The 13,194-nt window shown below is 46.3% G+C and overlaps 1 protein-coding gene across 7 annotated transcripts in view; it reads right to left on the bottom strand.

Moving 5' to 3' along the window:
• LOC118701496 (E3 SUMO-protein ligase PIAS2-like) overlaps positions 1-12,405 on the bottom strand; it is a 71,796-nt gene extending 59,391 nt beyond the window's left edge. For 2 of the 7 annotated variants that reach the window (XR_004982529.2, XM_054517752.1), the window contains exon 1: positions 12,035-12,404. Coding sequence is in view for 4 of the 7 variants with exons in the window: in XM_054517752.1 (XP_054373727.1) it covers positions 12,035-12,058 (24 nt within the window). In the remaining 3 variants the exon portion in view is untranslated. Of the gene's footprint in view, positions 1-12,034 lie in introns of all 7 variants that reach the window. The other 5 variants (XR_004982530.2, XR_008508916.1, XM_036406141.2 and 2 more) reach the window with 4 other exon arrangements.
• Between the last annotated feature and the right edge of the window lie 789 nt (positions 12,406-13,194).

Below are 13,194 nucleotides of genomic sequence, written 5' to 3' on the forward strand. Positions count from 1 at the left end.
AAGGTCCCACTCCCCCAGGGGCCTCTCGGCTGACCTTGGTCTCCAGGCAGTATCAAGGTGAGGCCCAATCAGGGAAAAGGGAGGGAGAGCCTCAGGAACACCTATGTTCAGGCATAGGAACCGGGGAAGGAGCCAATGGGGTGTAACTTAGGAGAAGCCCCCCCAGGGCCTCCACACCCCAGGATTTTTAGAAGTGGCCACTGTGGAGCACCTTGCCCACAACGTAACATGACTGGATGATAATCCAGTCTGGGTAAATCAGTGGCCACTCAGCAAGGAAAAGCTGAAGGTGCTCGAGGAACTCGTAGAGGAGCAATTGGCTAAAGGATACATTGAAGAGACAACTAACCCTTGGAATTCCCTGGTCTTTGTAATAAAAAGGCCAGGAAAGGATGAGTGGCAGCTCCTCCATGATTTACGGGAAATAAACAAGGTAATTGAGGACATGGGGTCACTCCAACCAGGGATGCCCTCCCAAATGATGCTTCCCCAAAATTGGCAATTGGCTGTCCTGGACATCAAGAACTGTTTTTTCCATATTCCCCTGCACCCAGAAGACGCACCATAGTTTGCCTTCTCAGTTCCAACCATCAATCGAGAAGCCCCAGTGAAGTGCTACCACTGGAGAGTATTGCCTCAAGGAATGAAATGCTCTCCGTCCATCTGCCACTGGTACGTGCCTTCATTGCTGTCCCCAGCGCGCGCCCAGAAAAAGGAGGTAATCATCCTACACTACATGGATGATGTGCTTGTGTGTGCCCCCAATGACATAATACTCCAAGACACACTTGACCTAATGGTTAAAGTTTTAACCTCTGCTGGATTCCAACTGCAGGAAGACATGGTTCAGAGGATGCCATCTTGGAAGTACCTGGACTTGGAGATCACTGTATGGACCATTGTTCCGCAGAAATTGGAAATCAAGAGTGATCCCAAAACCCTAGCAGATCTCCATTCCCTGTGTGGGTCTTTAAATTGGGTCAGGCCTTGGCTAGGCCTCACTAACAAGGACCTAGCTCCCCTCCTCAATTTATTGAAAGGGGAGAGACAGCTAGTTTCTCCCAGGGAACTGACCCCAGAGGCAAAAACTGCCATCCAAAAAGTGCAGAAGGCTTTGGCTGAGAGGCAGGCTCATCGTTATCAGACCAAGCTGCCTTTCAAATTCATTGTTTTGGGAAAATTACTACACTTACATGGTCTGATATTCCAATGGATCGAAGGGCAGAATGATTCACTCTTAATTATAGAGTGGATTTTCCTCTCCCACCATCGATCCAAAACCATCACACAGCCACAAGAGCTGAGAGCTCAGCTGATCCAGAAGGCCAGGGTGAGGTCGCATGAACTGGCCAGTTGTGACTTTTATTAGTGTATTCACCTCCTGGTCAAAGTTTCTAAGGAGGGAAGGAACTCTCCTGAGAGGTTGACCAAAGAGATGTTTGAGCACCTGCTCCAGAGCAATGCCAGTCTCCAGCTATCTCTGGACAGCTACAGTGGGCAGGTATCAGTCCACGCCCTATCACACAAGCTGTTTAATGAGGAATTCCACCTCACTGCTCCTGAGAAAATGAGTTGAAGGCCACTCAAGGCGCTTACAGTGTTCACTGACATGTCCAGGGCATCCCACAAGTTGGTGATGACTTGGAGAAATCCCCAGACTCAGCATTGGGAAGCTGATGTTGAGTTTGTGGAGGGGTCGCCCCAGGTCGCCGAACTGGCTGCAGTTGTGAAAGCCTTTGAGAAGTTCTCAGAGCCAATTAATTTGGTCACCAATTCAGCCTACGTGGCAGGAGTAGTGTCCAGGGTGGAGCAGGCAGTTCTCAAAGACATCGAGAACGAGCATCTCTTCAGGTTGCTCTCAAAACTAATTTATTTAGTTTCGCAGTGGGAGCATCCATTCTATGTGATGCATGTGAGATCACATACCGATTTGCCAGGCAAGATTGCAAAAGGTCATAGTAACGCAGATTCCCTTGCCACCCCAGCAGAAATGGCACACCTTCCAGACGTCTTCCAACAGGCAAAGCTAAGTCATCAGCAATACCATCAAAATGTGCCAGGTCTGATCCGTCAGTTCCAACTAACCTGGAGTCAGGCTTGAGCCATTGTGGCCACCTGTCCCAATTGCCAGCTCCAGGCTGTGCCATCACTGGGTGTTGCGGTTAACCCCTGAGGCCTTGAAAGATGCGAAGTATGGCAGACAGACATCACACACATTCCCAGTTTTGGTAGCCTGAAATATGTGCATGTCAGCATAGACATATTCAGGTGCCGTTTATGCATCTGCCCACGCAGGGGAAAGGGCTGCACATGCCAAACAACACCTGGTGCAAGCTTTTTCAGTGTTGGGGATCCCTAGGGAAATCAAGACCGACAATGTACGCCTCCAAGGAGTTCCTGAGGTTTGTCCAGCAGTGGGGGGTGGAGCATAAGACAGACATTCCCCACTCCCCCACAGGTCAAGCTGTGATTGAGCGTGCCCACCATATACTCAAGCAAGTCCTGGCTAGGCAAGGCAGTTCAGCAGCGTGGATGACACCACAACAAAAGCTCCACAAAGCCCTGTTTACGATTAACTTTTTGAATTGTTCTTTTGAAAATATGAGTCCTCTGGTGGTATGGCATTTCCACAGTAATAATCGGTTTAAGTTGTCACAGCATCCACCAGTTCTCATTAAGGACCCAGAAACTTGAGAAACCAAGGGTCCTTATGAGCTCGTCACCTGGGGGCGTGGCTACGCGTGTGTATCTACTCCCTCAGGCCCTTGATGGATACCCCAAAAGTGGGTAAAACCTTTTGTCCCCAAAAATCCAGCTCCAGCAGACAGGGATAAGAAGCAAGCAGCCGTCGCCTCAAAGAGAAGACTCTGCCAGAAAGAGGAGGAAGAATCTTCCTAAAAGAATTAGCTACATTCTGGCAGGACCCTGAATTTTAATGTGTTTTTAAAATGTTTGTTTTCCTTTGTACCTCCCACCTAACCTCACGATGAGTCCTGTCTGAGTTGTCATCCTGTTAGCACTGAGCAGTCTGACAGCTGCATGGATTGCCCCACAGCCACGCCAAAACATCTGGGTGACCCTGGCATGGACGCTCCAACAAGAAAATATATGCCTGTCCACTGCAGCAGTGAGAGATCCTATGTCTACCTGCCTGGTAGGGATTCCATTGCAAGCTGGAGAGTTTACAGCCAAGTTTGACACACCTATGCCTGACCCAAGTCCCAAATCACATCACACACAACCACACAATACCTGTCAGCGGCGGGCTGTAACGATTAGGAACCCCATAGAGGAGTGGCTGCCAAAGTTACCCAGAGCTGCTCAGGAACCCCAAGAGTTAGAGCTGTTGGGTTCCTCTCCTGCACCATACTGCGTACACTTTGTCTTTACCCCACTTTCCAACACCAAACCTTTTAACAACATACTACAGTATTGAGAAGAGTTCACTGCCAGAAGGTGGTGTAAGGTTTTAAGCCGTGTCACAGCAGATAAGCCATACCATTCACATCCCAAAAGCCTCCCTGAAGGTTTGTTTTTAATTTGTGGGGATCGGGCATGGGCAGGAATCCCTTCTTGGCTTTTAGGAGGGCCATGTACCATCAGGCGGTTGTCCCTGTTGACACCCAATCAAACTATGATTGGCAAATGGACTCAAAAAAAGAATTAGGTCAGTAAAATTCAAAAGAGAAGCATTGACAATTTGGACCCAAATTGTGATTCAGAAATTTTTCATTGGGCAAAGCCAAAGCAAATCGCTGTATCCCTGTTCCTTCCATGGGTTGCAGCAGCCAAAGCTCTAGGTAAATTGGGCCACCTAGAGTGCTGGATAGTCAAACAGGCAAACTTGACATCCACAGCCATCGGCTCCCTCCTAGAGGACGAGGAAATTACCAGGCAGGCCACACTCCAAAATTGTGTGGCCATAGATTTCCTCCTGCTGCTGCATGGACACGAGTGCAGGAATTTGAAGGACTTTGCTGCTTGAACTTAACATCAAAAGCACCCAACGTCCACGTAGCCCTCTGAGAAATGAAAAGCCTGATCGGACAAGTCAAGCAGGAATCCGAGGACTGGTCAGTGGACTGTTCAAAGACTGGGGACTCTTGGTATGGTGGGCTTCCATAATTAAGACAATTCTGTTGTTTTTTGTTGTTCTTTTCCTAATCATGTTAGCATTCAGAATTCTACATTGCATGCTTTTAAAAGTGATCAACAGTTTAATCTCCACTACCTCAGAAGTCAACTGCACAGAGTTTGTGGACCTAAAGCAAACTGACAGGCCCGCAAATCATGAGTGGTGGATGAATTCATAATCTGTATCAGAATAGGCCCGATGCTTTCTTTTAGCTTTGTTTTTAACAGAAAAGGGGGAGGTGTTGTATTGCACTAAATAGTTTATTTAGTTGTTTTGCACTGGGTTCTGTATTATTGCACAGAATAGTATGTTTATATCCTCATGGGATTCCCCTCTTATATCACATGGTCTTTCCCTCCCCCAAAAGCCCCAGTGGTGATGGTTTATCCCAGGTTTACTCCTCCCTTCGCCCCCTCACTTGTATCCCATTGGCTGTGGTCCTCTTCCTCTGCCCCCCATTCCCCCGGGTTTAAAAGTCTCCCGCCATGAGGCATCTCTCTCTTTTTCACCTGGGAAGTCACCTGGATCACCTCATGACTCCTATCTAGGAAATAAAATAGGACTTTGTTCCCGAGAGGCCAAGAGCGCCTCCATCTTTTGCTTCTGTCCTATGTAAGATCGTAAGGACTAAGGTCCATAGCTAGCCGGATTGGACCCAAACAGCTGGCCAGATTCAATCTTACACTCCCTGAGCAATGAGAGGAACAACAGATGATGAACTGACCATAACCCCCATTCCCTCCCTCTTTGCACCGCTGGAGGGAGGAGGTAGAGATGGTAAGAAAGTAGGAGCAGGGGGAAGGTGATTTTAAGAGTTTATTTTACTTCTCATTATCCTGCTCTGATTTTGTTAGCAATTAATTCATATCTCTAATGAGAGCCTGTTTTGCCCATGATAGTATTTGATGAGTGATCTCTCCCAGTCCTTATCTCAACCCATGAACTCTTATATTTTCTCTCCCCTATTCAGCTGCAGAGGGGAGTGAGAAAGTGGCTTTGGTGGGTGCCTGGTATCTGGCCAGCCAGTGTCAACCCACTACAGTGGGCATGGCCAGGTTGTTATTCTATATCACTCGCATCATCACTGGGGGGTGTGATTTCAGGAGGAAAAGCTGGACACCCCATTGGAAGTGCTCAATTTTGCCTCCCTCTCTCTCCTACGGGAAGTTGTCAGCATCAGCCCCTGCAGACCTGGCCCCCTGCCGTCACTGCTGGTTCCCCTCCCGTTTTCTCCAGAATGTGGCTACAGGACATGGTACTGAAAGAAAAGCAGTGAAAATGTGAACTGACAGCAGTGCTCAACCAACAGCACCAATGCAGAGGCTGCTGCAGGGAAAGGACCAGCAGGGGTGACCACAGCCCAGCCAAGTCCATCAAGCCGAACAGAAGGGAGCCCAGCTGAGCCAAAAGGAGCACAGAGGAGCAGTTAAAAAAGGTCACAGCAACCTGTGGGACCGACCTCCAGCATGGCAGTAGAAATGGCAGCATAGATACCTGCACGGAACTGAGCCCAGCAGAGTGGCAGCGCAACCCAACTCAAATGACCTAGTTTTCAGGGGCTTTGTTTGTCATTGGTTTTTTCATTGTTTTGGGTTGGGGGGTGCAGGAAATGCTAGTTGTGAGACCCCCTTGCCAGCTTGCCTTTATTTTCAATGGCCACATGAGCAGCATGCAAGAATTGTCACCACCTTGCCTTTGTCTGGGGAAGCCACATGTATGCAACCTACAGAACGCACTTGCCATCTTGTTTTTTCCTGGTGATGAACATCTATTTGTGGGTAAAACATCTCTTTTTTGCATGCTTTTGCTATCAATACTGCCATTGTTACTGTGCATGGCTTATTCCATTGCTTTGTGCTTTCAATAAATTGTTATCTCAACCCATAGTCTCTGCTTTTGTCCCTCCCTTATTGGAAGGGGTGTGGCTTATTTGGAGTTTAATTTCCAGCTGGTGTTAAAACCAGCACAGTCCATCCAGCCAAATACTTATCCACCAAATAGTCTATCCATCAAATCCATGTCTCTCCAATTTGGAGATAAGGATGTCATGTGGGACCATATCAAAGGCCTTACAGAAATCTAGATAATTGACATATTTCAGTCTTCCCTTGTCAACCACTGCCATAGAAGGCCACCAGATTGGTCAGGCATGATTTGCCCTTAGTAAAGCTGTACTGGCTGCCTTGGATCACATCATCTTTTATATGACTTAGCATATCTTCTAGGAGGATCTGCTCCATAACCTTCTCAGGCACAGAGGTGAGGTTCACCAGTCTGTAGTTCCCCAAGTCTTCCTTTCTCACCTTCTCAAAAATGAGAGTGATGTTTCCCTTTCTCCAGTCACCAGGGACTTCACCTGACTGCCACGATTTTTCAAATATGATGGAGAGTGGCTTGGCAACAACATCAGCTAGTTTCCTCAGGACCCTGGGATGCATCTCATCAGGCCCTATAGATTTGTGTCTATTCAGCATCATCAAGTGGTTCCAAACTTGCATTTCACTTACATGCACAGGAGGGACTTCATTCCCCCCACATCCACCCAGACGATCAGGGACTTGAGAGAAGTGGAAAGCCTAACTGCCAGTGAAGACCAAGACAAAGAACTCATTGAGTACCTCAACCTTCTCCATATCAGTTGCCACCAGTTCACCCTTCTCACTTATCAGCACTTATCAGGGCAGGTGCACTCTCCTTGGCCTTTTTTTTCTGACCTGTTAACCTGGGTTGACAGGACAACATTCTACTTATAGAATTATTCTACTTATAGAATCCCTTCTTGTTATTCTTCACATCCCTTGCCAAGTCTTGTTCCAGATTTGCCTTGGCTTTCCTGACCCCATCCCTACCTCTCCAAACCATATCCCCGTACTCTCCCCAGGTCACCTGTCCCTGCTTCCACTGGCTGTGCATTTCTTTCTTACTCCTCAGTTTGAGGAGCATTTTGCTGGGATGCAAGTAATAGCTGCAAGTCAAATCTCTATGAGCTCAGAATTTGTTGGGAACTGGAATAATTTCACAGACGGCTCTCAGAAGGAGCCGTAGTTCCCCACTCCTGGGCCAATTCTCTTTAAAAATGTGTTCACATGCCATTTCAGGCTTCCACACCAGATTGCTGACTTCTGTTTCACATCCACCTCTGCCTGTGTAATCCCTTTGACATTCATCAGGCTGCTCTTGAGTGAGGATTATGGATAAAGGTATGAGCCATGTTTAAAAACACTTCTGTGAACAGCAGGTCTGGAAATTATATCTCAAAAATGCGAGATAGATACTGATGCCATGATTATTTTTTGCCTTTTCTTTTATATACCTTTTATGTATCCTCAGTATTCTTAGCATGCATACTTGTAATTCCTTAAGTCTGATAATTTAGCATAGTCCTGGTATTCTGTTAGGCCAGAAGACCAAACATCCTAGAGGCCTTGCAGCTGGAGACCAAGGTCCTCTCTAGAATACATCCTGTAAACTAAGATTTGGCCCATCCAGGGGGAATTCTTTGGGATGGGGAGATATCACACTATTCATTTAAGCCTCTCATTGGGGCATCTCTGTTAGATATGCTAATTTGCAAGGTCTATAAAATTGTATACACAATCTATCGGGGGTGTGCATTTTGGTGTGCACCATCTTGGCCAAGTGCTGCACTATAAGGATCCTTATTGAATACTGAGGTAAAAACCCCTTTATCCCTTAATCATGTCTGGCTCTCAATTTTAGGACCAAGGCATCAATACAGTTGTGCTCACTACATCATCTCAGCAATTCCCTAATATTCCAGAAACTGGTAAGCTACAGAATTCAATAAACACTGCTAATTAATTAAGGGTTAATCTGACAATTTAGAAGGGTCAGCCTTATACTGGACATTTTCACCAATATCTTAAAAAGTAGTGACTGTGGTTACAGATACCTCCAAATCCTTTAACAAAACTGAACATTTCCAAAAGGCATGATGTAACAGCAAGTTCCTTTGAGTCTCTTTTTTTTCACAGAAATCACAGAATGGGTCAGGTTGGAAGGGACCACAGTAGGTCATCTGGTGCAACTTCTCTGCTCTAACAGAATCATCCTAAAACACATTGCACAGGATCGTGTCCAGACAGTTCTTGAATATCTCCAGTGAGGGAAACTCCACACCCTCTCTGGGCAACCTGTTCCAGTGTACAGTCACTGCACAGGAAAGAAGTTCTTCCTCATATGCAGGTGGAACTTCCTGTGCATCAGGTTCTGCCTGTTGCCTTGTGTCCTATTGCTTGCCACTACTGAGAAGAGCCTGGTCCATCCTCTTGGCATCCCCCCTTTAGATATTTATACACATTAATGAGGTTCTGTAAAGGACTTAAAGATCAGTTGCCTGTCTCAAACACTGTTACCACAGAAGGACTCCCATTGTGGAAAACCGTGTAAAGAAGCAACTGCTCATCTGCAACCACCAAAAGAAGCAACTGCTCAACTGCAACCACTGAAGCCCCCTCCATCCCCCCGCCAATATGCCTCTAAGGATACCTGGAACTTGGACTGCAAGTCAAACCATCTTGATAAGATAAAGGTGGTACTATTATCCAAGTGTTGTCTCAGGCACAGGGGGAAGTAAACAAAGCGAGGGGAGATAATTATCACTGATAATAGACACACAGAATCCACAAGGAAAGCCAACTCAGCAACTGTGCTGAAATCAGCTCTGATTGGGTAAAAAGTAATTCCAGCAAGGGTAGACCACAACCCTCAGACTTGAAAGGACTAATTACAGAATCACAGAATTAACTAGGTTGGAAAAGACCTTTGAGATCATTGAGTCCAACCTATGACCTAACACTACCTTGTCAACTAGACCATGGAACTAAGTGCCCCATCCAGTCTTTTCTTAAACACCTCCAGGAAAGGTGACTCCACCACCTCTCTGGGCAGTACATTTCAATGCCCAATCACTCTTTCCATGAAGAACTTCTCCTAATGTCCAGCCTAAACCTCCCCTGGTGCAGCTTAAGACTGTGTCTTCTTGTTCTGTTGCTGGTTGCCTGGGAGAAAAGATCAACCCCCACCTGGCTACAACCTCCTTTCAGGTAGTTATAGAGAGTGATAAGGTCTCCCCTGAGCCTCCTTTTCTCCAGGCTAAACAACCCCATCTCCCTCAGCCACTCCTCATAGGACTTATGTTCTAGACCCTTCACCAGCCTTGTTGCCTTTAGCATTACAAGGGAGGGGAATCATTTAACCAATAGAATAAGAGAACTGTGTAGTCAATTAGCCAATGAGCATGAATCCCTTTGTTTGCAAAAATGTATAAATAATTAAAAGTTTTTAACAATCTCAAGACCCTTACCACTGAGAAGCCCAGGGTGAAGAAGGACCAAAGGACACTGCTAAATACATGGGTGGTGACTATCTTCTTGAATCTGTTTGTTTCTCCCTTTTCTATTCCTTTCTCTCTACCTCACATTTTACTGTTAAATAAAATCCATGCTATTGACTTCAGCATATAGTCTGGTTTGCACCTTAATTTAGGTAGAGGCATCTCTCAATCAGATCTTCACAGTTTCCCTCTCAGGTATCTCTTCTCAAGGCTGAACAGGCCCAGTTCCCTCAGCCTTTCTAGTTTTCTTTCACTACAGCCTCTCAGTTATAACCCTTTGGTCATAGCTCCCCAGAGCTTTTACTCTGAAGATCCAGAGGATGGCAGGGATGGTACTAACAAATATTAAAACGATCCTTTGCCCCAAGAATAGAAAAATGTTATCCCTATATGTTTCTCTCAAAAACAGGAATTAAGAGAGAATTCTGACCTCCTGCCTTTAGTCAGTCCTTAATGATTTACTAAAATAAATTAAACTCTCCAAATTGCCCTAGTGGCCTTTCATAAGGCAGGTAGAGATGACACACTATAGAAAACTGCAATCAACAAGAGAGCAGCAAAGAATATTGCCATAAAAACATTCTGCACGCTAATCTATAAACTAGCATTTTAAGAACACCTAAAGGCCAAGTCGCAAAATCTATTGGGGAAGGGGAGTGTTCTTTGGACAAAAGCAGGAAGATTTTTGTCTGAAAAAAACTTAAACCTACAAACCAAGTGCCTGATATTCAAACAGACACATTCAAACATATCCTCTTAAAAAAACCCACCACAGTAAAGGCCTTGAGGATGAGGCAGTCTGCAGTCTACTATTGTCTCTTCTCTTCTAAAAATATCTAGAGCTCTCCCAAAATGGGCCATGAACTATTATTAGATGTATGTTGAACATTTGTAGAAGCTCCAAGCTAACAAATTCATTTCACAAGCACTCCAGTTAACAAATAAGATGGGCACATCAAAAGACATTGCTTCAGTCTTTTTTAAAACTACTGATAGCTATTCTTTTAAGTGATAAAAGTTCAGTCCTATAGTTGGCGTGAAACCAAATTCCTTTTCCCTCCATCATTCCTGTATTACTTCTGGCAAACAACTCAGGGGCATATATAATTCCAAAGATATTTAGGTACCCAATCCCAAATGGAGTCTATCAATACTTATGCATATCCAGATAAGCGATTATAGTGCCTTGGAAAATGCAGATCACAGCTCAAGCCTGGAGGAGATAAATGAAGAACCACCTCTGCTGTTTACACTGGGGATTTAGCCACCTCTGAAGCTACGCCCTTTGAGAGACCTTGGAATGAGGGCTGAAAACAAGTGAGGATGCTAAACAAGAAAACATGTAAATGTACATAAAAAGTTTTGTAAAAAATATAAATGTTCAATTTAGGATTAAGAAGGATCATCTTTTTTTTTTTTTTTTCCTAAGATTAAGAAAACAAGTTTGTTGTCCTCAAACAAAGAAACTCAATTCTTTCCATGAGATTTTTTAACTGAGCTCCTCAGCTACACTACAGCCCCTTCAATCCAAGTAGTGTCAGTGCTGGAAGAAGCCTTAGCATAGGAAATTCTTTGGCAATCACAGTAGTTCAAGCATCAGACCATTCTCAACACTAAAGCCTAACTCAGAGTGGTTCCTATTTAACTGACTTTTATTCCATTTGTAGGATGGTCTAGGTCAGGGAGGATTCAGTGTGTATGTAATATTCCCTCAGCAGCACTTCTGCAGGTGTGGATGCTGTAAGAAGGACAATGTTCTCCTTACAAAGATACTCACAGATAGTGAATGTGTTAGGGGATAAGTGCAATATAAAAGATATTAAACTGAAGATAAAATAGGTCTGAAAATAAATACTGGGTTATGGCTTCACAGGCACAGTTTTCCCAGTCAGAAAGTGGTTAATGATTTTTCAACGGTTCAGTAATAATTAGTATTTATAAAAACCCAGTAGTTATTCGTCATTCTCCCTTCAGCTTGCAGTAAGGGTACCATAGCTCTAGGCTCTCCTGAGGGCGCCGAGCCTTGCCAGGCGCCATGCGAGCGCCGGGCCCAGCTTCCCGCACACAAGGGCCGAAATTGAAGGGGGAGGGGGGCAGGGGAGGAGAGTGGGTATATATCCCACCAACAGCACAACCCACATGGCAGAGATGGAAAGCAGGCTAGCTGAGCCGCGCCACACCGCCCCGCTCCCCCGCCCCAGCCACACACACACAATCCGCAAAGTGACAGGGAGAGATAGCGCCACAGGGCATGCCACCGACTCCCGCTGCCCTCCGACCGCATTTCAGGGCGGCCCTGATTCCTCTCTAGGGAAGGAACAGGAAGCCGCGGGGCCCGGCGGGCAGCTTGCCGCCTCAGCGCGAGGCGCTGACGTCTTACACACCCCCCCCCCCCCACCCAACAAGCACCAAAGGTGCGGCGGGGACTACCCGAGAGGAAAGGCCGTAGGAGAGGGGTGGGCGAGGGGTCCCCGGCCGCGAAAGCGGTCAGTCGCAATCTTGGCCCGCGTCTTTCCCGCAGCCGCTTCTCTCTCTCTCCTCACCCGCAGCTCCTCGAAATCCGCCATTTTCTACCCGCTGGTGGTGGTGCTGCTGCGGCCGCCGGCCCCTACTGCCACCATAGTGCACCCTGTGCGCGCCCCCGGCACGTGACGAAGGAGGGCAGCTCCGGCGACGAGGGGAAGGGCGCTCCACTCCTCTATGGTGGGCCGCCTCTCCTGCCCTGAGGGAAATCGTGAGAAGAAACCCGTCGTATTTAGTACGGACGCACCCGCCGGTACTGGGCCAGGCCTCTCCACGCCCATAGCGGTTCCAAGCTGGCCCCAACCAGCGAGGTGGTAGGGAAGAGGCAGCTCCTCGGGCCCTGCTGAGCTCCAGTAGCAGCTCCAAGCCTGTCAGGAAAGCTAAGCACTCCGGGGACGTAATCCCGGTGGGATCACACCACTTGGGGCTGCAGCGCTCCCTCTCTCCAGGATCAACACCGCAGAGAACATACTCGGCTGTTAGGAAAAAAAAAAAAAAAAAGAAAAAACAAATAATCCAGGCTTGTGCTTTAAGTGGATTAAATGGAAAGGTTGTGCTTGCACCATTTTACAGCTTTCTTAGTTTTATCCATCTAATCGAGAGCATTTGTGTTATAATGATGATGTAGTACTTTTTATTAATAAAAACTAAAGCAAAAATGTCACCAAATTGTCAGGAAAATTAATCCACAAGCACCAGAAATTTATGTCCAAAAAGGAGACACAGGAGTCTTGTAACTTTATTTGAATAAAGGGAGAGGCCATGGGGCATTTCCCATGGGGTCTCTCAAATTGTTAGAGGATGCAGCCTCCTTTTTATCCTAATTTCCTGGCCGCATTTCCCTCTCTCTTTCTGCATTGGCTGAGGTACTTTAGAGGTACAGACTTCCTGAAACACCTAATACCCAAGACCTCCTTCTAATGTATACCCCCCCCCCCCCCCCGGCCCATTTTTCTTTTTCCTTGTGTCTCTGTTCTTTTTCTCTAAATCCAGAGATTTAGCACAGTCTTGAGTGAGTAACAGTCTGTGTCAGTTAGTGGAATTTCTATGGAATTTATGGTTCCCCCATTGCTTCTTTTACCTCTCCATATCTGGCCTTATCTACCATCAGGCACACAGTTTGTTTGTAAAGACACCTCCTTCTCATTCCTTTGAACAGTAAGCTTCAAAACTGAATAAT

Source organism: Molothrus ater, chromosome W (assembly GCF_012460135.2).
Source record: "Molothrus ater isolate BHLD 08-10-18 breed brown headed cowbird chromosome W, BPBGC_Mater_1.1, whole genome shotgun sequence".
NCBI classification, from domain to species: domain Eukaryota; kingdom Metazoa; phylum Chordata; class Aves; order Passeriformes; family Icteridae; genus Molothrus; species Molothrus ater.